This window comes from Girardinichthys multiradiatus, chromosome 3 (genome assembly GCF_021462225.1).
Source record: "Girardinichthys multiradiatus isolate DD_20200921_A chromosome 3, DD_fGirMul_XY1, whole genome shotgun sequence".
NCBI lineage: Eukaryota > Metazoa > Chordata > Actinopteri > Cyprinodontiformes > Goodeidae > Girardinichthys > Girardinichthys multiradiatus.
Window position 1 is genome coordinate 1,851,505 of NC_061796.1, and position 28,000 is coordinate 1,879,504.

The following is a 28,000-nucleotide window of genomic DNA, read 5'->3' on the forward strand; positions in this document are numbered from 1 at the left end:
CGGATCGCTCTGAGGTGCGACTCACTTGGTCTCTCCTGTAAGGTAAGCCACATCTGTCTTCTCTGTTCTTATTCTCTGTTTCAGGGTTTGGTCTGGTCAAGGAGAACCTCTGTGAACTTGTGAATGGAAGCAAACAGAACTGCTTGTTTTGATTTTGGTTGATTATTTGATCCATTTGTCAGATGTTTTCAGATTGTTTCTGTGTTGTTTACTGTGATCTTGACTTGACTTTGGCGAGGCCTAGAGCAAGGCGTTGGCAAATAGGGACCTCTGCTTATTTGCTTTCGAGGTTGCTTGCGACATCTCTAATTACACCTATCAAAGGACTGGATTCATTATTGTAAATGTTTAATTTCACTCTGACAGCGACTGTTTAGTCTTTCTTTTAAAGGTTTAAGATGAGAAATGTTTGTACTATGGTGCTATTGTTGATTTCAGTTTCTGTTTCCTCACAATAAATAATACATTTGTTTAATTTTCATTAAATTGACCCAGATGGATGATAGGAGGGTGGTAACCAGTTAATTGAATGTATACCAATCAACATACAGTAATTACTCAATTTAACTGGATGTTCATTTGCAGAAATATATTCAAGAAACAAAGAATTTTTATTCAGGAGTTTTTCCTGATTGTGCCGATACTGAAAGTGTTCTTTAAAATGAAAAGGTCATTAGCCAAAACTCAATGTCACCTTCACTAAATGGGTTGACTTCACTCGACTCTTTCAGCTGCACTTCCCAAGACCTCAGTGATCTTGAGGCCTATACTAAGCAGTAAATGTGCCAAAGTGCATGTCAAAGTTTCTGGACTCATTGAATCATAAATGGATCCTTCTTTACCATACTTGTCCAATCATGTGCAAATTTTAACTTTATTTTGGCCCTCTAAAGTGTGATATAGTCACCAGGATTACGGACTCTATAGGGATCTTTTTAATATCAGTTAAATCCTGCATCTGATTTACAGTATGTAAAAACTAGCTGGAAAGAAACTGATAGCTTTCAGTTTCTTCTGTACAGTCAGGTCGCTGATTCACCAGGTCATGAAGGTGGAGTGTGTTGACTTAAAGTTCCCATTCAGCTCCGAGTGTGCACATGTACTGACTCAAGGACACATTTCTGTTAGTGTAGCCAATGTCTTTGTGAATCAGTGACTCGTTGTGCTAAGGGGAGAAAATAAAATGGGTTTCTGCAAGGACTTAAGTAGTCTTAAATTTAATCATTTCAACTTTAGGCCCCCAAAATCCTTAAATACAGCCAGATGTATCCATGATATGAAAAATTTGGATGTTTGTTCATTCACTGCTTCTTCTACCAACTTTTTTATTTGATAAATGCATAGAGTGGTACTCATTCACTCCATAACTTGTAGTTGTGGCTGAGGAATCCAGGTGTTAAACAAAACTACAAGATCCATGATGCAGCACAGCAAACGTCACATTTACACCCAAGGATTTCTGCACCTAAAAGGAATCTTGTTGAAGTTTCTTTAGCAAATTTAAATCAAAATGTCCTTGTTATATACCCAGACATGCTGTTTTTCCAAGTTTGTCTTTTAAACAGGAATTTCAGCCATTAATAGTGCCTTAAATAGAGCATCAGTAACCATTATGAAGCTTGCTGTTTACTGGTAGAGGGCGCTGAACTTAGGTAACCTCAATGTAAAAGCACTGTAGTTACATCCCAGAGCTGAATATGCCACCTTCAGTTATATTAAATCTATTTTTAACTTTCTTAAGGCAGTGGTTAGGTAAGTAACCAATTTAGTTAGCTTAGGTAAGTAATTTTTAAACAGATGCTTAATTTAAATCATAGTTGTTTTTATAACTTTTAACTCTTTTATAACTCTTAAGTTTAACTGGCTGAATCTGAAAGAAGTGAGGTACAACAGGTTTAAATGGTTTCAACTGTTTAAAATCCATTATCATTTCTGCCTCCTTAAACATTTGTTTTCTCCCGTCGCCTCCTCTTCTTCCTCCTTCACAGGCTGTGGTAATGACACCCATGGTGCATCTGTTGTTGCTTCCATCGCTGCTCTGCATTGTGAGTACATAACAACACCAACTGTCGCTGCTGCCATCCTTAGATACATATTCATCTCAAACCCATGAAGCTGTTAAAGTACCTGCAAACATCTCGATGTGCATTAATGCTTACATCTGGAGCGTCCCACAAGCGAATCTTTTTAATATACTGTGGTGATTCTCTGTAAGCTGCGGTTTGTCTTCAGACTTTGCTCTCCCACTCTTGGCAGCAGCATAGAAACACAGCCACTGCCATGCAATATTGACTCAATAAATAACGGCCCTCAATGGTTGACTAAATTCATGTCACAGCACAGAGGTCAACTTTGTGTGACTTTTAGTTGTACCTTTGGATCTGCTGTACTTGAGGATAACTGACCCATATTTCCGTATTTTGACAGGCTGCAGGGATGGACCTGGAGGAGATGAAGGGCCCATTTGAGGATACTGCATTAAATGTGGAAGAGGCAACAAGAGTGCCCTATCCAGTGCATAAGGTACTTTACACATGGAAAAAAAGAGTGTGTAAGTTTGAGGAAAAATTACCATACTGTAAAATGTCCAGAAAGGCAACCTTTATAAAATCCTTGAAACCATAGCTATCTGAACTTGGAATAGTGACAAAATACCAGGCACTGAAACTGAAAGGATGTTTTGTTTTTTAGACATATTTATCCACAAACAACTAAAATAGCTATTTTTTTCAAGCTCTTAGGAGATATCAATGTTAATTATTCTGTAAGTGACCAAAACTGTTTTATGTCTCTTGCAAACACATTCATACCCATTTTTTCATATTTTTTCACTAACTTTAATGTTTTTTATTAGAACCTTATGTCGTAAATAGACAAAGTGATAAATGATTTTTAAGTGGAAGGAAAAAATACAGGGTTTTTAAAGAATTTTACAAACATAAATCTGATAAGTGTGGTCAGCATTTGTATTCAGCCTCTTTCACTCTGAAAGGCCCAACTAAATAATATGTAACATAATCTCAGTATAAATCCAGCTGTCCTGTTAAGGCCTCGGAGAAAATTAGTGAACAAACAGCAATATGAAGACCAAGTTATACAGCAGACAGGTCAGGGATAAAGTTGTGTAAAATTTTAAAGCAAGGTACAGTTTTAAAACAATATCCCACGCTGTCAACAACTCGCAGAGCACTGTTTAGTCCAACATCTTCAAATGTTAAGAATATGGCACAGCTGCAAACCTACAAATACATAGATGTCGACCTAAGCTGACAAGGAGAGCATTTAACAGAGAAGCAGCCAAGAGGACCATTGTAACTCTGGAGGAGCTGCAGATATCCACATCTCAGTTGTGAGAATCTGTCAACAAGACAACTACTAGTTGTGACTGGAAGAGTACCAAGAAGAAAACCATAGATGGGGAAAAAAGCCACGAGAGGTTCTGTTTTACAGTTTGCCACAAGCCACACAGAGGACACAGCAAACATGTGAAAGAAGGTGCTCTGGTCAGATGAGATCGGAATCGCCTTCCATGCATAACACTATGTGTTTAGAAAAAGACAGCAATCCACATCAACATGGGCTTGCCATCCTCATGGTAAAATGTGGCAGTGGCAGCATCATCCTGTGGGGATGCTTGATTTTAACTGGACAGGGATGCTGGTCAGAGGTGGTGGAAAAATGGATGGAGCTAAATACAGGGTAATTCCTGAAGAAAACATTTTAGAGACTACAAAAGACTGGGGCTTCAAGTTTTATTTTAAACTGGAAGCCATGTATCGTTTTCCTTCCACCTCACAAATAGGACTACTTTATGTTGGTTTATCACATGAAATCCAAATAAAATACATTAAACTTTGTGGTTGTGATGTGACAAAATGTGAAAAAGTGCAAGTGGTATGAGTACTTTTGCAGCGGACTGTGCAGTGACAAACGTAAAGTTCACACCAACTCAGAAAATCTCCTAAAGTCTTCAGGCTGTGTGATTCCAAAATAAATAAGATTTTGGAAATTACTGCATGAACCTGAGACTCTTTAATCGCCATTTGCCATTAATCTCAGTGAAGATATAAAAAACATTTACAAACACAAAGCTAATGTAAAATAACATAAAAATTGTGACCTGTTCAGTCAAAATTTAAAACATCCTAAGGTTATTTCTTTAATGCTTTGACAGCCACCAAAGAGAAGCATATTTTGCTGCTGATTTTTATTGTGGCCTACTAAGATGTTTCCATCCCTGGTAAAAATGTTGAAGAAGACTTGAAACTTGGAGCAAAATCACACCCTGGCAAGATAGAAAAACCTTAAATTTCAGTACATTTATTCAGTGTGGAAAAAAATCCACTTTAATAAATAATAGATTTTTTGTATTAATTATCGGTGCCTCAGTATTGACACCTCTGCTGTTGATACTTTATACAACCTACTTATCACTGAGTCTTCTCCCCTTATATTTCATAAGTATAAGTAAGTATAGAGAAAAGGACCTTTGTTCAGTCTTCTCTGTAAAATCGCTCTAGGTCATCCAGAGTCCTGGGTCCTCTTTTATGCTTTCTTCTCTTCAGCTCAGCCCTCATATTTTCTATAGGATTTCGGTCTCAGGACCAGCATTTATGTGTTGAATTGGACATATTTGTCGGATCATTATCCTGCTGAAAGTTCCAATGAAAAACTCCCATCAGTTTTCTGAAAAAGAACATTAGCCCATGCATCAAAGCATCATAGAACCTCCATTATGCTTAAAAGTGGACTACAATTCAATTCAAAAATACTTTATTAATCCCAAGGGGAATTGAAATGTTGTAGCTCATATGCAGGTTTCTTCAAAGAGCCGCTGTAGATGCTGATGGCTGTGGGCAGGAAGGATCTCCTGTAGAGGTCTGTCCTACAGCACATCTGAAGAAGCCTCTGACTGAAGACACTCTGTTGTTGTATGACAGTCTCATGAAGAGGATGCTCAGGGTTCTCCATTATGTTCTTCATTTGATGAAGCATCCTTCTTTGCACAATGATCTCCAGTGGTTCCAGAGGAGTCTCCAGAACAGAGCCAGCCTTCTTTATCAGCTTGTTGAGCTTTTTTAAGTCCCTGGCTCTGATGCTGCTACCCCAGCAGATTAGATAAAACAGAGGACAATTTTTTCTTACAAAATCTTCAAAAATGAACATGAGACAAAACATGCCAGTCAAGTAAGGCAGATGTGTGCTGAAATTTGATTTGAATTTGAATTGAATATTTATACTCCACGGGAACAGAAAATTGTGGACTACTAACGGTTCCATATAATCTCTGATTAACCTGGTGATTTAGCTTGTCATAATTGAAGTTTGCTGTGTTTCTTGAAGATATCTGAATGAACTCAAAGAAGAAAAACCCAGTGGAGTTATATTTCCTAGCATCATTCGATCGAAGCTGTAAAAACAGGAGTGAAAGCCATTCTATTATGTCTCTGTAGTATATTAGATCATATTGCCAAAAAAGAGAGAATTATGCCTTTTTTTAAATCATAATCATAAAATAAAAGTCTTTAGTCTTTGATTCATGCTGTGTTCAAGTCTAATCTTTTTCCTCCTTTCTTTCCCATCTTTCACTGTATAGTTTCAGGTACCTGCAGATGTTAACGATTTCAGGCTGAGAGGAGAAGGCTTGGACAACTTTAAAATATCAAAGGATGGCTGGCTTTACCTGGAGAAACCTCTAGACTGGTCTCAGGAAACTCACTACGTATTCAACGTAACCCAGACTCTGTCTTTTATACACATGTGGAAAACTCATGATTTTTGGTAGAAATGCAGCACATGTTCATGTACAACATGCTTGTGTTTGTATGTGGGTAATAAATCCAGGTGGAGGCATTGGCAGATGAGGAAGTAGTGGAGGGTTCAATAACTGTGACCATAAATGTCTTGGACGTAAACAACAACGCTCCACGGTTCAACCAGACTAGCTACACCGCTACGATTCGGGAAAGGAGAACACCAGGTGAGTTTTATATGTATTTTTATAAAAGCTTACATTCTAAAACATAATCTAAAATAAATATTAGTCTAAAATATATAAAGTGTCTATGTACCCTTTGAACTTTTATACATTTTATCACATTACAACCACAAACTTTATTGTGTTTAATTGGGATTTTATGTGATAGACCAACAGATAGTTGTTTATATATATATAAAAATCTGAAAAATGTGGGATGCATTTGTAAGCCAAGTGCACTAATTGTCAGATACGGTTTCCCCAGCGTCTCCTTGCCGCTCACGCGGCAAAAAAGGCGCGTGCTTGTTGCAGGCTCGGAACCGTTGCGCTGTGCTCGCACCACAGGGGAACTACGGTAACCCTGAAAGCTCAAATGTCGTGTTTCGGAGAAGTCGAACTACATTTGTTTAGCTAGTGTGTTGTTATTAGATAAACTAATATATCATCATTTTACAAATAGATAGATAGATAGATAGATAGATAGATAGATAGATAGATAGATAGATAGATAGATAGATAGATAGATAGATAGATAGATAGATAGATAGATAGATAGATAGATAGATAGATAGATAGATAGATAGATAGATAGATAGATAGATAGATAGATAGATAGATAGATAGATAGATAGATAGATAGATAGATAGATAGATAGATAGATAGATAGATAGATAGATAGATAGATAGATAGATAGATGTAAATATAACGACACATATTTATATACACACACACAGACGTGTATATATACAGGTCCTTCTCAAAAAATTAGCATATTGTGATAAAGTTCATTATTTTCCATAATGTCATGATGAAAATTTAACATTCATATATTTTAGATTCATTGCACACTAACTGAAATATTTCAGGTCTTTTATTGTCTTAATACGGATGATTTTGGCATACAGCTCATGAAAACCCAAAATTCCTATCTCACAAAATTAACATATTTCATCCGACCGATAAAAGAAAAGTGTTTTTAATACAAAAAACGTCAACCTTCAAATAATCATGTACAGAAATGACTGCTTCAATGCGGCGTGGCATGGAGGCAATCAGCCTGTGGCACTGCTGAGGTCTTATGGAGGCCCAGGATGCTTCAATAGCGGCCTTTAGCTCATCCAGAGTGTTGGGTCTTGAGTCTCTCAACATTCTCTTCACAATATCCCACAGATTCTCTATGGGGTTCAGGTCAGGACGGTTGGCAGGCCAATTGAGCACAGTGATACCATGGTCAGTAAACCATTTACCAGTGGTTTTGGCACTGTGAGCAGGTGAAATCTTCATCTCCATAAAGCTTTTCAGCAGATGGAAGCATGAAGTGCTCCAAAATCTCCTGATAGCTAGCTGCATTGACCCTGCCCTTGATAAAACACAGTGGACCAACACCAGCAGCTGACACGGCACCCCAGACCATCACTGACTGTGGGTACTTGACACTGGACTTCTGGCATTTTGGCATTTCCTTCTCCCCAGTCTTCCTCCAGACTCTGGCACCTTGATTTCCGAATGACATGCAGAATTTGCTTTTATCCGAAAAAAGTACTTTGGACCACTGAGCAACAGTCCATTGCTGCTTCTCTGTAGCCCAGGTCAGGCGCTTCTGCCGCTGTTTCTGGTTCAAAAGTGGCTTGACCTGGGGAATGCGGCACCTGTAGCCCATTTCCTGCACACGCCTGTGCACGGTGGCTCTGGATGTTTCTACTCCAGACTCAGTCCACTGCTTCCGCAGGTCCCCCAAGGTCTGGAATCGGCCCTTCTCCACAATCTTCCTCAGGGTCCGGTCACCTCTTCTCGTTGTGCAGCGTTTTCTGCCACACTTTTTCCTTCCCACAGACTTCCCACTGAGGTGCCTTGATACAGCACTCTGGGAACAGCCTATTCGTTCAGAAATTTCTTTCTGTGTCTTACCCTCTTGCTTGAGGGTGTCAATAGTGGCCTTCTGGACAGCAGTCAGGTCGGCAGTCTTACCCATGATTGGGGTTTTGAGTGATGAGCCAGGCTGGGAGTTTTAAAGGCCTCAGGAATATTTTGCAGGTGTTTAGAGTTAACTCGTTGATTCAGATGATTAGGTTCATAGCTCGTTTAGAGACCCTTTTAATGATATGCTAATTTTGTGAGATAGGAATTTTGGGTTTTCATGAGCTGTATGCCAAAATCATCTGTATTAAGACAATAAAAGACCTGAAATATGTCAGTTAGTGTGCAATGAATCTAAAATATATGAATGTTAAATTTTCATCATGACATTATGGAAAATAATGAACTTTATCACAATATGCTAATTTTTTTAGAAGGACCTGTATATATATATATATATATATATAAAGAGAGAGAGAGAGAGACTACAGATATCTATACTGTTGTGATCCTATATGGTCCTATAAATGTACTATAAACCCCGTCAGATTTCCCCTGTTTTATGCAGGGGGAACGCTATCTGATGGCCCTCTAATGTCCATCAGATACCGTTCCCCCTGTAATAAACAGGGGGAACGGTATCTGACAGGGTGTGGAGATCCATCAGGATGCGTTCCCCGTTTATTACAGGGGGAACGGTATCTGATGGACATTACAGGGCCATCAGATAGCGTTCCCCCTGTTTTATGCAGGGGGAATCTGACGAGGTTTATAGTACATTTATAGAACCATATAGGATCACAACAGTATAGATATCTGTAGTCTTTCTCTCTCTCTCTCTCTCTCTCTCTATATATATATATATATATATATATACGTCTGTGTGTATATAAATATGTGTCGTTATATTTACATCTATCTATCTATCTATCTATCTATCTATCTATCTATCTATCTATCTATCTATCTATCTATCTATCTATCTATCTATCTATCTATCTATCTATCTATCTATCTATCTATCTATCTATCTATCTATCTATCTATCTATCTATCTATCTATCTGTAAAATGATGATATATTAGTTTATCTAATAACAACACACTAGCTAAACAAATGTAGATCGACTTCTCCGAAACAAGACATTTGAGCTTTCAGGGTTACCGTAGTTCCCCTGTGGTGCGAGCACAGCGCGACGGTTCCGAGCCTGCAACAAGCACGCGCCTTTTTTGCCGCGTGAGCGGCGAGGAGACGCTGGGGAAACCGTATCTGATGGGGAAACGCGAATCGACCTAACACCGGGAAGAGGGAAGAATGGCTGTCTGCTATGAAGCTGTCATCCAGAACCAGTTACGGCTGCAAAAACTCACAAGCACACAAAGATCAGATCCACTATCAACAGGCAGTCTAAAACACGACTTAATTTGTTTATAAATATAGGTTTTTTTTCCCCTCATTCCAAATAGTTTCTGAACTGTTCTGCTATGATGGAGCCTCAAAGCTCTTGCTTTGCTTCTCTCCCCTCGGAGCTCGAGGCTGTTGTGAACGGTCAGCCTTTAAAACGAGCCCCGCTACGTTTAATGTCTGTTTGCTCGCTGCTAAATACCTCAGTTAAAAGCAAAGGGAGGGTAACTAGTTGTGTTTCATTTTATTTTGCTGAATTACAACAACACAGTTCAGCTCGAAAACACCGTATGACCAGAGATTTCACATTCGCATGCGCGCTTACCTCCGAAACAGAACGGTTGCCAAGGAGATCGGTGCATTCGATTTAATGGACTGGGAGATTTTACACAGGTGGTGCACAGACATAAAAAACCGCAGCTTGCATTAGGACAGGACGAACTACAAATCACTTAGCATCTACAGACTTAAAAAAAAAACCTCGAAAACAACCGAACTGTCAAATGTTTTAATTTAAATGAAATCAAAACTTGACCACAATGCAGAGAACGATAACTTATTTGTTCAAAAGAAAACTGAAACTGAAGAAAAGTTATGCATCAGAAAATAGTTTATCATTGTTTCATACATGGAAGTTCTTTAACAATTGAAAAAAAAATATATATATATACATATATATATATATATATGTATATATATATATATATATATATACACACAGGGGTTGGACAATGAAACTGAAACACCTGTCATTTTAGTGTGGGAGGTTTCATGGCTAAATTGGACCAGCCTGGTAGCCAGTCTTCATTGATTGCACATTGCACCAGTAAGAGCAGAGTGTGAAGGTTCAATTAGCAGGGTAAGAGCACAGTTTTGCTCAAAATATTGAAATGCACACAACATTATGGGTGACATACCAGAGTTCAAAAGAGGACAAATTGTTGGTGCACGTCTTGCTGGCGCATCTGTGACCAAGACAGCAAGTCTTTGTGATGTATCAAGAGCCCCGGTATCCAGGGTAATGTCAGCATACCACCAAGAAGGATGAACCACTTCCAACAGGATTAACTGTGGACACAAGAGGAAGCTGTCTGAAAGGGATGTTCGGGTGCTAACCCAGATTGTATCCAAAAAACATAAAACCAAGGCTGCCCAAATCACAGCAGAATTAAATGTGCACCTCAACTCTCCTGTTTTCACCAGAACTGTCCGTCGGGAGCTCCACAGGGTCAATATACAGGTCCTTCTCAAAATATTAGCATATTGTGATAAAGTTCATTATTTTCCATAATGTCATGATGAAAATTTAACATTCATATATTTTAGATTCATTGCACACTAACTGAAATATTTCAGGTATTTTATTGTCTTAATATGGATGATTTTGGCATACAGCTCATGAAAACCCAAAATTCCTATCTCACAAAATTAGCATATCATTAAAAGAGTCTCTAAACGAGCTATGAACCTAATCATCTGAATCAACGAGTTAACTCTAAACACCTGCAAAAGATTCCTGAGGCCTTTAAAACTCCCAGCCTGGTTCATCACTCAAAACCCCAATCATGGGTAAGACTGCCGACCTGACTGCTGTCCAGAAGGCCACTATTGACACCCTCAAGGAAGAGGGTAAGACACAGAAAGAAATTTCTGAATGAATAGGCTGTTCCCAGAGTGCTGTATCAAGGCACCTCAGTGGGAAGTCTGTGGGAAGGAAAAAGTGTGGCAGAAAACGCTGCACAACGAGAAGAGGTGACCGGACCCTGAAGAAGATTGTGGAGAAGGGCCGATTCCAGACCTTGGGGGACCTGAGGAAGCAGTGGACTGAGTCTGGAGTAGAAACATCCAGAGCCACCGTGCACAGGCGTGTGCAGGAAATGGGCTACAGGTGCCGCATTCCCCAGGTCAAGCCACTTTTGAACCAGAAACAGCGGCAGAAGCGCCTGACCTGGGCTACAGAGAAGCAGCACTGGACTGTTGCTCGTTGGTCCAAAGTACTTTTTTTCGGATGAAAGCAAATTCTGCATGTCATTCGGAAATCAAGGTGCCAGAGTTTGGAGGAAGACTGGGGAGAAGGAAATGCCAAAATGCCAGATGTCCAGTGTCAAGTACCCACAGTCAGTGATGGCCTGGGGTGCCGTGTCAGCTGCTGGTGTTGGTCCACTGTGTTTTATCAAGGGCAGGGTCAATGCAGCCAGCTATCAGGAGATTTTGGAGCACTTCATGCTTCCATCTGCTGAAAAGCTTTATGGAGATGAAGATTTCATTTTTCAGCACGACCTGGCACCTGCTCACAGTGCCAAAACCACTGGTAAATGGTTTACTGACCATGGTATCACTGTGTTCAATTGGCCTGCCAACTCTCCTGACCTGAACCCCATAGAGAATCTGTGGGATATTGTGAAGAGAACGTTGAGAGACTCAAGACCCAACACTCTGGATGAGCTAAAGGCTGCTATCGAAGCATCCTGGGCCTCCATAAGACCTCAGCAGTGCCACAGGCTGATTGCCTCCATGCCACGCCGCATTGAAGCAGTCATTTCTGCAAAAGGATTCCCGACCAAGTATTGAGTGCATAACTGTACATGATTATTTTAAGGTTGACATTTTTTATATTAAAAACACTTTTCTTTTATTGGTCAGATGAAATATGCTAATTTTGTGAGATAGGAATTTTGGGTTTTCATGAGCTGTATGCCAAAATCCTCCGTATTAAGACAATAAAAGACCTGAAATATTTCAGTTAGTGTGCAACGCATCTAAAATATATGAATGTTAAATTTTCATCATGACATTATGGAAAATAATGAACTTTATCACAATATGCTAATATTTTGAGAAGGACCTGTACACGGCCGGGCTGCAATAGCCAAACCTTTGGTCACTCATGCCAATGCCAAACGTCGGTTTCAATGGTGCAAGGAGCGCAAATCTTGGGCTGTGGACAATGTGAAACTTGTATTGTTCTCTGATGAGTCCACCTTTACTGTTTTCCCCACATCTGGGAGAGTTACGGTGTGGAGAAGCCCCAAAGAAGCGCACCACCCAGATTGTTGCATGCCCAGAGTGAAGCATGGGGGTGGATCAGTGATGGTTTGGGATGCCATATCATGGCATTCCCTTGGCCCAATATTTGTGCTAGATGGGCACGTCACTGCCAAGTACTACCGAACCATTCTTGAGGACCATGTGCTTCCAATGGTTCAAACATTGAATCCTGAAGGCGGTGCCGTGTATCAGGATGACAATGCGCCAATACACACAGCAAGACTGGTGAAAGATTGGTTTGATGAACATGAACGTGAAGTTGAACATCTCCCATGGCCAGCACAGTCACCAGATCTAAATATTATTGAGCCACTTTGGGGTGTCTTGGAGGAGCGAGTCAGGAAACTATCCTGCAAGAAGAATGGCTTAAAATCCCTCTGACCACTGTGCAGGACTTGTATATGTCATTCCCAAGACGAATTGACGCTGTATTGGCCGCAAAAGGAGGCCCTACACCGTACTAATAAATTATTGTGGTCTAAAACCAGGTGTTTCAGTTTCATTGTGGGGGGCACCGATGAGAGTAACAATTAACACACACAAATTATATATATAAATATATATATATATATATATGTATGTAGCGCTTGATGGTTATATATATATATATATATATATATGGTCTTTGAAGGAGGGGAAGCTCAATCTCAAGATCGCTGATTCGCTCATTTCGCTGTCCATCAAAAAGGGATTCAGCCTCAGACAGATCATCCAATCATCATGCAGAAGCTGAGCGTCCGGGCCAGTCGAGGCCAGCCCACTGGCCCATAGACCCCTAGAGACGCTGAGCGTACGATGGGCGTGACAAAGCCCAGCATTTCTGCTTCGCTATTGAACTCACTGTTTAAAGCACTGTGAAGCTGCGGGAATGAGTGAGAGGAAAGCCACGTTGTTACCAGTGATACGAAGATGATTCTGAACAAAAGTTGAGCGCGTTGTTGCGCATATTTAGTCAATGACATGTACACACAACAGTATATATTTGATCACTTATTTTTTGACATTTTAGGGGAAGCTGAGTTTCTCCTGCAGTCTTAGAGCAATCGCCACTGCATGCAAATATGTCCCCATTGCCACCCCCGCCCCCCCCCCCCCCCCTTTAGCTCCGCCCCTAAGTACCGGCAAGAATTTAAAACTACTTTCAGCCCTGCCTATCCATAAGCTCTAACCAGCTTCCCTGTGCTTGTTGAAGAAAGCAACACCACAGTATGATGCTGCCACCATATGAGGTGCAAGTTACACATTCAAAAAGTGACAGCAATATTTTGGGTTATTTAGCCTGTCATAGCATAAAGAAATTCATTTTTAAAAGTCACATTTTCACCATGTCATTCATATATTTCTAAATATCACAGTTCCAAACTAAATATTTAATTAGCAAGTTAAATATTTAGTTTACAACTACATATCCAGCTTGCAAATCAAATATTTAGTTAGCAAGCTAAATATTTAGCTACAAACTTAATATTTACTTTGCAAGCTAAATATTTCGCTTCAAACTGAATACTTTGTTAGCAAGTTAGCTATGTAATTCACAAATTACAGATTTAGCTTGCAAACAAAATATTTAGTTAGCATCTAAATATTTAGCACTAAACTAAACATTTATATAGCAAGCTAAAAGTTTGCAACCTCAATATTTAGCAGGCAATTGCTGCTTTGATTATTGCTGTCAATTTTTGACTGTGTAACTTTACAAACAGCACCCTGTAGCCACCACCACGTTTTACTGTAGGTGTGGTGTGTTATTAGTGATGTGGAGTTTTAGTTTCCTGCAACTTGTAAACTTTGTCATGTAGGCCATAAAGACAAAGTTGGACAAATGTGCCTTATTCTGTTGGTCCCATTAAATGCATTGTTTGTGGTTGTAACTGAAAAGTTCAGAGGAATACTTTTGCAGGGTATTGTATGATTTTATAACTTTATTTGAACAGTTTCCTCGTATAAAAATATCTGTTTGAGATTAAAAACATTATAAATACCAGATATACCATTTATATTTATAAATCTCAGGTAAATAGGTTAAAGCTGTTTGATAACATTAAAAATAAAATGTAAACTAAAATGAACAAATTGAGTAAAACATACTGATTGGCTATTGTCTAATTTATCTGGGTATAAATACTACTTAGCTCACAGACTTCTACATATAGACAAATTAAAAAACCCATTTGCTGAGATTATGAAGCTTGTTAAAACTAAAACATACCAATACATTATTTGTTTATATCTCCGACCATTTCTGTAGGTACGCCTTGTAAAACCTCTGATCCAGGGCCTGTTCTAAACTGTAATATGAACATAACTCCAACTCTGTTTGTGAACTCAGGTCTCCCATTCCTCCAAGTGTTTGCTACCGACCAGGATGACCCAGAGACTGAGAACGCTCATCTGCGCTACAGCCTGATCAGCCAAATCCCCAACAATCGCAACATCTTTATGTTCCAGATCGACCCAGAGACCGGAGAGATCTCCACCACAGGAGAGGGTAAGGTAAAATTCATCCTCACACAGAGGAATGCACCGGCACGAGGCCGGGTAAAGCTGAACGAGGGGGACCGTCTGCGGGAAAGTCTGTAATCTGTCTCTCTCTGCCTGTAATCCGTCAGTGTAAACCCAGATTACACAGATCATCCTGTCCACTCAAAAGTAATGCTGACTGGAGGCAGATTGCCTAAATGTGTCGTGTGATGCTAACTCTTACTAATTTAAATGAGTCAGAAAGTGAACACGTTTAATGTCATACATGTCCATTAAAAAATAGAAGATTGATGTTTAATCTGTGTCTTTTTTAACAGGACAAGAAATGCTGAAGGCCAGAGCAGGAATCCAGTATGCCAAGGGAGAAGATTGGAGCAGTGACTCACTTAAAGCAAAGTTTACACAGTACTGTTTGGCGCAGGACATCCCGTATGAAGAAAACCCTTTCTTCACCTGTGTGGAGAGACAAGGTTTGTTCCTTGAAATCAGAGATGCACAAGTCCGTTGGCCACAGATCGGGATCAGTCAGTTTTACCTTGGCTGTTTCCGATTGGTGATGGGCAAGTAATTAAAAACAATCTGTGTTTGTTATTCATTAAATGCATCACAATTAATAGTTTTCACCAATTTGGGTCTGTAAATGCATCAACTAACACCATGTACTTTGATGCATTTTGTTTCGAGTTTAATCAAATTTACATAAAGGTTAGGATTGCATTCATACATAAATGGAGACAATCATAAAACTCCTTCAATTTTAGTTAGACTCAGAACAAAAACCTCTAACAAATAACCTGCAGCACATTTATTTCTCTTTTGTGTCATAGTCGACAGGAACAGGGAATATGGAAGTCTGATCATTAAATCTTTAAAATGTGTACAGTTAAGTCCATACCCCTACATACGCCTGGCTGATTTAGGTTTAAATAAATGTTTTGATTATACCAACATATTTCTTCTGAGGGAATGTAATATTACCATTATAGAGTGGCCCAGTCAAAGTCCCATCTTTAAGAATCTAGGAAGGAAGCTAAAGATTAGGGGCATGACAAGGAACTCTTTAAACTTCAAAGATTGGGATCTAATCACTGAAGATAAACAGACTAAATACCTGTAGAAACATGCATGGCAAGACACATTTACAAGGCAATCCAAAGTACTTTACTGGAAATCAAAGAATAGGCAGAAAGAAAGTAATAAAGGATAAGCAGAAGAGCATCGCATAAAAGAAGTTAAAATACAGATATTAAAGGTTCAGTTAAACTGTTTCTTCAAAAGTTTCATCAAAGGCTGCTGTAAACAGAAATGTTCACAGCAGCATCTTGGATCTAATCTAAAATCTTAAAAATAAAGGTGTGAAACCCTTTATTCTACAATGTTTTAAGACGATAGTAGGCTGATTTTGCAGCTGACTTTATGTTATTGTTAAAATTGAGATCAGAGTCCAAAAGTACACCCAGGTTCCTCACACGCTCTGTGGTCTTTAGCCTCATTGAGTCTAGTTGAGCATTTTTATGACCAAAAACAGTTTCTGTTTATCCACATTAAGGAACAATAGGAGGAAATTTTGACCCATTCTGACACACTGACTCAGTGAGCATAGGCTAAGGTCATGCAGTGGCATGGAGATTTAAAGTTGTGTGTTGTCAGCATACATATTAAAGGAATATGTTTTCACAGAACAACACTGAGGATTTGACACTTTGATACAACGTAAAGTAACCCGCGTATAGCTTGTGTAACAGTATAAATTTGAGAAGGCTTATTCTTCTTCTAACAAAACTACAAATAATATTTTTTAAAGAAAGTGACTATTCTGTTATGAATTAACACATGTGTAATTATATACTGAACAAAAAAGTGTGAAACAACTGAAAATATGTCTTATATTCTAGGTTCTTCAAAGTAGCCACCTTTTGCTTTGATTACTGCTCCACACACTCTTGGCATTCTGTTGATGAGCTTCAAGAGGTAGTCACCTGAAATGGTTTTCCAACAGTCTTGAAGGAGTTCTCAGAGATGCTTAGCACTTGTTGGCCCTTTTACCTTCACTCTGCGGTCCAGCTCACCCCAAACCATCTCGATTGGGTTCAGGTCCGGTGACTGTGGAGGCCAGGTCAAATAGCCCTTACACAGCCTGGAGGTGTGTTTGGGGTCATTGTCCTGTTGAAAAATAAATGATGGTCCAACTAAACGCAAACCGGATGGAATAGCATGGCGCTGCAAGATGCTGTGGTAGCCATGCTGGTTCAGTATGCCTTCAATTTTGAATAAATCCCCAACAGTGTCACCAGCAAAGCACCCCCACACCATCACACCTCCTCCTCCATGCTTCACGGTGGGAACCAGGTATGTAGAGTCCATCCGTTCACCTCTTCTGCGCCGCACAAAGACACGGTGGTTGGAACCAAAGATCTCAAACTTAGACTCATCAGACCAAAGCACAGATTTCCACTGGTCTAATGTCCATTCCTTGTGTTCTTTAGCCCAAACAAGTCTCTTTTGCTTGTTGCCTGTCCTCAGCAGTGGTTTCCTAGCAGCTATTTTACCATGAAGGCCTGATTCACACAGTCTCCTCTTAGCAGTTGTTCTAGAGATGTGTCTGCTGCTAGAACTCTGTGTGGCATTGACCTGTTCTCTAATCTGAGCTGCTGTTAACCTGCGATTTCTGAGGCTGGTGACTCGGATGAACTTATCGTCCACAGCAGAGGTGACTCTTGGTCTTCCTTTCCTGGGGCGGTCCTCATGTGAGCCAGTTTCTTTGTAGCACTTGATGGTTTTTGCGACTTCACTTGGGGACACTTTCAAAGTTTTCCCAATTGTTCAGACTGACTGACCTTCATTTCTTAAAGTAATGATGGTCACTCGTTTTTCATTACTTAGCTGCTTTTTTCTTGCCATAATACAAATTCTAACAGTCTATTCAGTAGGACTATCAGCTGTGTACTGTATCCATCTCCTGCACAAAACAACTGATGGTCCCAACCCCATTTATAAGGCTTGAAATCCCACTTATTAAACCTGACAGGGCACACCTGTGAAGTGAAAACCATTTCAGGTGACTACCTCTTGAAGCTCATCAACAGAATGCCAAGAGTGTGTGGAGCAGTAATCAAAGCAAAAGGTGGCTACTTTGAAGAACCTAGAATATAAGACATATTTTCAGTTGTTTCACACTTTTTTGTTCAGTATATAATTACACATGTGTTTATTCATAGTTTTGATGCTTTCAGTGTGAAGCTACAATATTCATAGTCATGAAAATAAAGACAACTCTTTGAATGAGAAGGTGTGTCCAAACTTTTGGTCTGTACTGTATGTAGACACCTGCTTGATGAATACTGGTAATCAGAGACTGTAGATACTGGTTGTTAATCTGATGGGTTCAGTCAAGAAGAATAGTTTAATCTTAAATGTTTTCTTGATTTTTGCCCCCTGGATAATTTTCAGTGAGATATACAGTGGTTCTAAATGGGATCTTCATTTTCTTCTTCATGCGTTAGAAATGAGGAGCCGTAATTTGGACCCCCTGGAGGACCCCGACTACACCCTATTTATCCGTGTGCAGGACACGAATGGAGCCACAGAGACAGCACTGAGTGGAAATGCCAGAGTTCATATTGTAGTGCAGCCCAACCTGTGGGCCAACCCTGGGACAATAACTATTAAGGAGAACTTAAAAGAAGATTATCCCCATATTATTGCAAAGGTCAGCTGGCCAGACCACATAAATATCACAAAACTATATAATGCTCATTGCACCTATTCTAAACGCAGCTTCTGAGAGCACATCTGCTGTGTTTCTGTATCCAGGTCCAGTCTAATGAGCCCGATGCCATCTACATGTTAGTGCAAAAAGAGCGAGAGCTCATCTTCCCTTTCCAGATTACAGAAGATGGAGAAATACTGTTGACAAAGGAGCTGGACAGAGAACAGAAAGAGATGGTATAAAACAGAGCTGTATTTTATTTTTTGATAAAAAAAGAACAAGCATACATGCATCACTCTGTTCTTATTTCAGTACACTTTAGTTGTGTTTGCCAAAGACAACCATGACAGAGAGGTGGATCCACCCATGGAGATCCATGTTGTGGTGGAGGATGTGAATGACAACGAGCCCGTGTGTGAACATGAGGAGACTCTGCTGGAGGTCCAGGAAAATGAGCCAATAGGTAGGTTGCGAATCTGTGTGTGATTATTACATAATGCTATCACAAAGCTCCAACAAGGTGGCACATGCAACAGTTTTCCTTCATGTTATTATTGCTCCAACCAGGTTTTTGTGATGTAAAAATAAAACTATAATAAATTATTTATAAACTAGTTCCACATATAATGAAACATTTATTCTGTAAAATACAACTGTAAAGCAAATAAATCTGTTAGAAGGAAAGAACTCATTTTATAAAGCTGGCTGCAAGTGTTCACATCGATAAACTGTCGCCAGCTGTCTGCAGAGTCAGTAGCTACAGACCTCCATACTTCATGTGGCCCTCAGATTAGCTGCTTGTTGAGAGCTTCATGAAATGAGTTACCATGACTGAGCAGCCAGGTCCAATGCAGTGTCAAATGCAGTGGTGTAAAGCATGCCTCTACTGGACTCCTGAACAACAGAGTCCTGTTTTCTGAAGAGACAAATCATGCTTTCCTGTCTGATAGTGCAATGGATGAGTCTGTGTTTGGTGGCTGCCAGGCTGCCATTTTATCAAGTGAAAAGTTTGGTGGAGGGAGGATCTTGATATTTGGTTGTTTTTTCTGGGGTTGGAGTTTGCCCCATAACACAGCATACAGTATGTTGGTTTTTTATACAATTTTATACTCTTGGCCCTGTGAGAACAGACTGGATGTGGCCACTTTAGTTCCAACAACAGTGCACAAAGCAAGGTCTATAAAGACGCTATGGAGGAACTTGACTGGTCTCCCAGAGCCAGACTTCAGTCCACAGAACACCTGTGGGCTGAATTATAGTGGAGACTGTGAGCCAGGGTTGATTTTGTGTCTGCTGAACCATTTCCATCTGGATTTGGCCATATTATGTGGCCATATGTAAATACAAATGTCATCTGCCTAACTGGGTCCGTATATCTCTATCAGAACACCTTAAGCCCTTTTTAAGATCAGAAGCATGTCTATCTTGTAGGAGCTGTGATTAACAGGCTTTCTTGCAGGGTTTCTGAGCTGCTGTGATTGCTTTCTATTGTTTCAGGCAGCATCGTGGGAGAGCTGAAGGTCTATGATGCCGATAAAGAAGGAACTTTGAATTCTCAGTTGACTTACACCATCATCTCACAAGATCCATCAAATGTACAAGACAGCTTCTCTATTGATGAAACCTCTGGAATAATACAGATGCTGCGCTTGCTTCAGCGAAGAGAGCAGAAGGTTTACAACCTGGGTGTCAGAGTCAGTGACTCAGGTAACACACAGAATGTTTACAAACACATCTTCAGGTGGAGTTTTGTAGATTTTCATCCATGAATGAATTCTTATTACAGATTTCAGCACAAACTGCAAGGTGACCATCAAGGTCATTGACGTGAACAATGAGCTGCCTCTGTTTGAGAAAAACCACGTGAGTGCAGGAATTATTGTTTGGGTTTTGTGGAGTTGTTAGAATGATGTTCTTACCGTGTGTGTCTGTGTGAAGTATGATACACACTCTCTGCCGGAGGACGCTGAGGTGGGTAAAACGGTGCTGACCATCAAAGCGACAGACGCAGACGAGCCCAAAACTGGCAGCTCCAAAATCAAATTCAGCATCTCTGAAGGAAACAAAGGAGATGTCTTCACCGTGGAAACAGACGGCCAAGGAATCGGTTATGTGGTCATTGCAAAGGTGAAATATCTACACACACGTCTGTGCATTCACAGTATATTTTTATACTGGTTTCCACCTGCTATTTATACTATTTCTTTGTTTAACAATAATTAGGTATTTCAAGAGGTAAGTGATTGTTTTCTAAATCAGTTACTGATAAGATACGATAATTGCTGATTGGATTTAGATCAGGGCACTAATTTGACCATGGAGGATAGTTGGAGGATGTGTCTGGTGAACCATTTCGGTTTTATTTTAACTGTGTTTTGCTTAATTATGAATTCATGATGCCATGCAGTCTAACAAGGTTAGCAGAGCTTTAGGAGAAGAAGGAGACCCACAGCCTAATGGATCCTCCATCGTACATAATAGTGGGCATGAGGTGCTTTTCCGTGTTTTCACTCATTGTTTCATGGCAAACCCACCTGGAGTGTTACTACATTTTTGTTTGTGATGGTAGGACAGAAAAGTTTTTTTTTTTCTGGCATCGCTCCCAAACCACCTGTTGAGATGTTAAGAGATGTTTTTTTAAACCTCCATCTCACTTTGAGTGATAAATTAAAGTTACTTTCTCATCCTGCCTGTTTGTCACAGTTTCAGATGTTTGAAACTGTTTAATTATTGCTCTCACTATAGATTTGGACAAGTTTAGGTGAGAAGCTTTTCTCTTGTATTGATTTGCTAATTAATGAAGATCAGCACACATCTGACATACTTGTACTCTTGTAATAGTACACAAAGATCAAAGTTTGGTTTGTACCTCAGTTTTAAATTAATTGCTTGTTACATTTGTCAGTACGTTTCAATCAAGAGAAACAAACAGTGGACAACCAAAGTAAATAAAGTAACAATAATTTGATCTAATCAATGTCATCAGTTTAGAACTGATTGGAGATTTGGTTTGACTTTGAGCGGCGGAAAGTAAAATTATGTCCTTTAGATCTGCATATAAAGGTTCTGCATGTGTTTAAAACAGCTGTATTTGTTCTGTTTACGTGTGTGTGTGTTTAAACCAAACATTTTTGTACCAATATATGTACCATTATACTCCTGCTTACTTCAACTGGATGTTTTCTTGTCTTACCTATATTGAAGCGTAGCTAAGAGAAGTGAGCCTCTGTCTCACATTATATTTGTACCCCAGGAAGCAGGAAGTCTTGTATTGGTAATTGAAATTTCTTAGACACTCAACTGAAAAAGGAATGTTTATATTTACAATAAAAATGCTTTAATAATGTTTATTTAAAAGAAATATAAATTTTTTAAGATATTAATGTGTGCCAATAGTGATTTAGTTTAGTATAATTATTTCTTAATGTGGTATTTTTCCCCTCGCTAAACAACCATACATTGATTGAAGTATGTCTGTTTAGTGAGGATTAGATTAATTTATTTAAAGAAAATTTTAAACATTTATTTTACCAGGTGTCAACTAACACAAAAAGCCTCCTTTAATATTCGGATTAACTTTTTAAAGATACATACACACACATTTATTATTTTTGTTGGTAAATTCTTTGTTGGCAAAACATTTTGTATGACTGATGTTTTTTAAACAGATGGAAACCTGAAAATGTTTACCAAAAAAGCATAAACATGACGATTTGTTGTATATCCAAAAAGAATAGATGTATATATTTGCTGCACTATTTGTTTATGTCATAGAGAGAGTCTGCCTTTAAAAGACATGCAATGACAAATTTAAATAGCAATAACTGATTCTAAATATAAAAACATGATGTCTGCATTTTTTGTCCATTCAGTCTAAACAGGTTGTTTTCTCCCTCTACAGCCTCTGGACTTTGAATCCCATTCTACCTACAACCTCACGATTGATGCTCGCAACCCAGAGCCCCTGATGATGGGTCTGGATTACGGCAGTGAGTCCACGGCGACCCTGTCCGTGTCCGTCACGGATGTGGACGAGGCCCCAGAGTTCAGCCTGAACATCCTGGATGTGGTTGTCCCAGAAAACTTCACAAAGGGATCAGTGCTGTTGGCAGTGGAGGCAAAGGACCCAGAAAAGAAGGAAATCGGGTAAAGAGAACTCAGCTGTTTTACTCATATCTGCTTTAGCCTTTATGGCATTTCAGTAATTTCAGTGCAAGAAAGAACAGCTAAATATTTTAGGAGCAACAGATTCTTGTGGTGCTTTCATGGTTTATTTTTGACCCTAAAGAAACGCTCCCACTAATGTGCATCACTTAGTTTAAAACACACCTTTGCTGCTTGGTACAAGGATGATTTTTTGTATTACTCTTATTTTATACATGCATATAAAGTAGTAAAGTGGTTATAAAAATTAACTATTAATGTCCAGTATCAACAGGAAACTGATATCCTGGCTGGATCATATAGGATTCCTATGCAGTCTGGGAAAGTTGGGAATTTTATTTAACTATTTTCAGGCCTGGATAAGTTGGAGAAAATAAAATAAGAAAATAATATATTTGTGTTATTCCCTGTCCCATTGTCTTAAAATTATATCCATCCATCCATTATCAGTCTATCCATCTATCCTTCCACCCATCTACTTCTTTCCACTTTCTGATATTTTAAGGTTACATATTTACAGAATGACAACTGCAGAAATATTGAAAGAACAGGTTTCAAAGCTTTTTTAAAAACAAAATCATACATTTAAAACGGTTCATATTAATTTAAACAATGTTAGTCTGTTTTTGACTGTATTTTTGCCTCTTTACTACAAACTTTTTTTTACGTCCAATAAATCTAATTTTTAGAAACATATTGGAAAGCAAAATCCTACTTTCGATACCTTTGAAATTGAGTTTTCAGAAAACTTCATGTCTCTCTGTCTAATGCACAATTTGTAGGCAAAAACAGATATTAGTGTAACGGACACTGCAGCCTATGTTGAGGTCAAGCTGTTTTTTGACTGATGGATAGGGCGACTGTTTTCTGGCTTCATCACGCTTGCGGGGCAGCAGAGAGAACAGAAACCTACCATGAAAACCCATTTGATAACATGCTTCTAGGACTCTACCTGTGGATCCGTATTGACAAGACATGTTGGCTAAATTGCCCGTTAAAGCCATCGGGTGTCCACAAAGCCTATCTGTGGTATTCTGCAGTTGCTGATGGTTGTGTGTTTGTGTGCAGTTTTAAGCTGGACGGCGACACTCAGGGCTGGCTGGAGATCGATGCTGCCACTGGAGAGATCAGGACCAAACAAAAAATGGACAGAGAGATACTGGAGACCTTTGAGGTCACTGTCACTGCCTTCGAGAAGCGTGAGTGGAGGCAAAGTCGCAGCAAATCACTGTTAAATCTAGACCTGAAGACCGACCGGTAGGACATTTTGATTTTGTCCTAACCTGGATAAACATGTAAGAACCTAAATTTAGTGTGGTAATATATTTAGTTGCCAGGTTACATCCCTTATTTACTTAATACAGAATAAGATTAAAATATCTGAAAATAAAGGCCTTTTTACTTTGATTAATACCTAAAGCACTAATCAAAAACATTAGTTAATTACTGAGAACCCACAGATAAATAAAACTAATTCAAAATTGTAAAAAGGAAGCATTTAATGCATTTTTAAGATCAAGGTTAGATCAAGGTTTTAAACAGCATCTTCTTCTTTAGATGCCAAACAAATATATAATATTGACTCTTCTGTTTGTGCTTTTTAAACAAATAAAAATGTAAACCGTTATTTCAAAACAATTGAATTTAATGTAGGTTAAGACCAGTCCAGATTTGACAAGTCTAAGTGTAATAGATGTTGAAATAAGCAGTGAAATTCTTCTTTACCACAGTGCTGAATCAGACAGAACTTGGTAAATCTTTTAGCCTTTTAGGTTTGAAAAACGGCTAAAAAAAATAAAAATAGAAATATGTATTATTAAAATAAATTCTGAATATTTAAATTAACCCTAAATATTAATTCTGTCTTGTTTTTAAGTAATGTTGGATCCAGCACAGTTAAGAGGACACATTAGGTGTTTGTCTTCATGCCCATATTGATCTTTGATTTGCCTCCACAGAGAACCCTGAGAAGTCCTCTGAACGTGTCGTCCACGTGCGGCTGCTGGATGTCAACGACAACATTCCCAAACTGATTACGACCAGTGAGTTCCTCTGCATGCAGAACCTCAAACCCATCACCATCAAGGCCGAAGACGGGGACAGCGACCCCTTTTCCCGTCCTTTCAACTTTTCCTTCTCAAAGAAATTCGCCAACTGGAAGCTGACCCAAAATGACGGTATGGTTGTTAAGATCCAAGACAAGAAAAGGATGACGCAGATCTTAAATATTTGGGCATATTTGTTTCCTTACTTGGATATTTGTGTTGTACAGATTCATCAGCTGAACTGCAGTTGGTCAAAAAACCTGTCAAAGAAGGAACGATCCCTCTTAAGATCACTGTTAAAGACAAAGGAGGCATGGGAGTTCCACAGCTGTTTGAGGGTAAGTTATCTGTTTAAATTAGCTTCAGACTAACCCTCGTTTCTTCACATTTCTCTCTGAGGAGCTCTTTTTCTGTCCAGGTCATGTTTTTAACAATTTAACAGAGACCTGAAATACATCAATGATCTGCTGTATGACAGGTTCACAGCTAACAGCAATTTGGGGAAATGGGTTAAAAAAAGCAGCTGAAATCTAAAACAAAACTTTGAAAGAAAACTTCATTAAAGGCAAACTGTGTGTTTGCTTAGAAGAATTCAGACCCTTTGTATTAGTCTTGATTTCCAAACCCAGCACACTCCCTGACAGGCAGGGGTGCTTTGCAAACAGAGCAACTTCCCTGAACTTCATTGAGGCTTCCTCTTATCTGCTGAGGTTTCACTCTCTCTTGCAGTCTGAATTAACAGTATGCCTTAACACTGAAAATAGTTTTTCTTCCATAAATGGGCTTCCTTTGGTTTAATTTTGAAGGCCTCACTGATACTGAAACTTTAAGCTTTAACCTTGACCATTTTGTTAATCATCATTAACAGCATCCAAACTGAAGTGTTGCTGTTATACCATCCCATTGTGCTTAGGTATGCTGCGTTCACTGGCCAAAAAAACAACTCTGAAAACGGTCCATGTGCGGCCGATCTGTTCGTCAGCATCTCTACCTTGAAACTAAAAATAAATTATAAAAACAAAATCAGATCATTACCCCAACATCTTATGGAAGAAGAAAAATTTAAATGTAGTCTTGATTTGTCTCAAAACCATAAAGACAAACTATCAGTTTGCAAACCCGAGAATATGACAGGACTGGAAGCCTTCGCACATGAGGAGTGGGCTAAGATTCCTCAGGAACACTGCCAGAAGCTGCTGTCTGGCTTCGAATCGTGTTTGCAGTGGAACATAACTGTAATGGCTGCTCTAAATGTTATAGATTTAACCAGAAGTGGTTAAAAGTCTCATTGTGTATTTAATTTCCAGAAAATACTTGTAATATTGGTTGTTTTAAGTCATTTAATATTTTCTTGTTTGATTTGTTAAATGTGAACCAGTGCTAATTTGTATATTTTACCAATAAACCTAATTTTGACTTCTCTCTGCTTCCCAGTGAGAATATGCAACTGCACAGCCCTCGGCTACTGCTACATCCCGCCACACGGAGAGAGCTTTAAACTTTCAGTTGGAGCCACCGTCGGGATCTTGGCAGGCATTCTGGGATTCTGCGGTAAGTCAGACAAACTGACATACAGTTGAAACCTGAAGATAAAATTAACCCCCCCCCCCCCCACACACACACACACACACACTGTCTGAAATTAGGTCAGACTAAACTTTATGGAGAAGATTTTAAATGATTCTCTTCAAATTCAGAAGTTTACAAACATTTCCGTAGTGCTTGGTAGAATTCCTTTTCAACTTTATGACCTGGATCTAACATTTTGGGAATTAATCAGGGTTGTAGGACACCTCGCTCTGCCCACAACTTCTTTATGGGGCTGAGGTCAGGGCTTCATGATGGCCACTAATTTGAGATTATTACCTCATTGTGGTCAAGCTTTAACTTCCCGGCTGGCATCTGGAGATTCTGCATTATTATTTCCACATAATGTCCTCTCTTCATGATATCATTTGTTCATGAAGCACACCCCCACAACATGATACTACCTCACATGGTGTTAGGGATGGTGCTTCCAGGCTTTAAACCTTCCCCACCTTTTCCTCTAACTATAACGAGGGTTATTATGACCAAATACATCAATTTGAATTTCCTCCCCAAAGATTACGCTCTTAGTCCTCAAGTGCATTTGCAAACTGTAATCTGGCTTTTCATGTTTCTTTTGGAGTGATGACTTCTTCCATGCTGAGTGGCCTTTCAGCCCATTATTTCACTCTCTTAACAGATTCAGCCAGCATCTTTTGGAGGTCTTTTGCATTTGTTCTGGAGATGATACAAACATTTCATAATAAAACACGTTCATCACTAGGATGCAGAACCCGTCTTTGGACATCCCCATGGATGTCCACACATGTCTTCCTGATATCTTGACTGATCTATTTTCCCATAATGTCACTCAAGGAAGCGGTGTGTTTGGGGTGTTTCCTTAAAATACATTGATTTTTATAACTCAAACGTGGTGAAATAATCTATCAGAAAGTTAATAAGCCATGACATCCTCTTTTTGGCTTTTCCTAATGGTTTAAAGTCAAAATAATCTTGATTTATGTAAAAAAAACATATATATGTTTTTTGTATAAATTAAGACTTGCTATAACTGACTTTGTATTTACTCTCGTTGCAGCTATCCTCTTCATCGTAGCGATTAAGCGCTCAAAAAAAAAGGACAAGAAGAAACAGCAGCCTGAGGACGGGGAGCACAACCCAATGATGTAGAGACAACCACGCAAAGTTTTATTTATATACGGAAAGAGTCACAAATAACCTTAAAGGAGTTTTGCAAGTTTCACACCCTCACCATGACCCCAAATCATAACTATGCGTCTTTTTTTCTTTCTTGTGAGAATGTCTAGTCTTTATTGTTTGCATGTTTTTCTGGAGCATTAACACTGTGACCTGAGACTTTATGGCCAGCTCATGCATTTATTTACAGTGAGCATACTCACTGCTAAATAAACTAAGGAAATTACATATACTGTTAAAGAAACTAAGAAAATCCCATTATTCACCTTTAAATCCTGAGACGCTGATTTATTTCAGCTTATTTTATTCAAACATTTTATGAATTTGATTATTAGGTGCTGTGCATACTAAATTCACTCGACAGGCCAGCTGAGCTTTCTCACAGCTTGTTGACTTAATGTATTAAAATGACTTTCTCAGACTGGCTGCTTCATTGATTCAATGTTTTTTTTCCCCCAGCTCAGCATCTGCTGATGTTAAGTAACATGCGAGTGAACAATTATTAGATTGCTTTTGTAAAATTGCAGTTACTGGTCTGTTTCCCAATAAACAAAAAACTTGGATTTAC

The 28,000-nt window shown here is 39.0% G+C and overlaps 1 protein-coding gene across 1 annotated transcript; it reads left to right on the forward strand.

Moving 5' to 3' along the window:
• Position 1: 1 nt before the first annotated feature.
• On the forward strand, positions 2 to 28,000 carry cdh17 (cadherin 17, LI cadherin (liver-intestine)). The gene is made up of 19 exons (XM_047356848.1): positions 2 to 42; positions 1,989 to 2,045; positions 2,428 to 2,523; positions 5,597 to 5,731; positions 5,845 to 5,980; positions 14,618 to 14,776; positions 15,087 to 15,239; positions 18,273 to 18,478; positions 18,583 to 18,714; positions 18,791 to 18,941; positions 19,976 to 20,185; positions 20,265 to 20,341; positions 20,417 to 20,605; positions 22,380 to 22,624; positions 23,711 to 23,841; positions 24,601 to 24,819; positions 24,915 to 25,025; positions 26,122 to 26,238; positions 27,314 to 28,000. The coding sequence occupies exons 2-19, from the start codon at positions 1,998 to 2,000 to the stop codon at positions 27,403 to 27,405; spliced, it is 2,607 nt and encodes an 868-aa protein (XP_047212804.1). The 5' UTR covers positions 2 to 42; positions 1,989 to 1,997; the 3' UTR covers positions 27,406 to 28,000.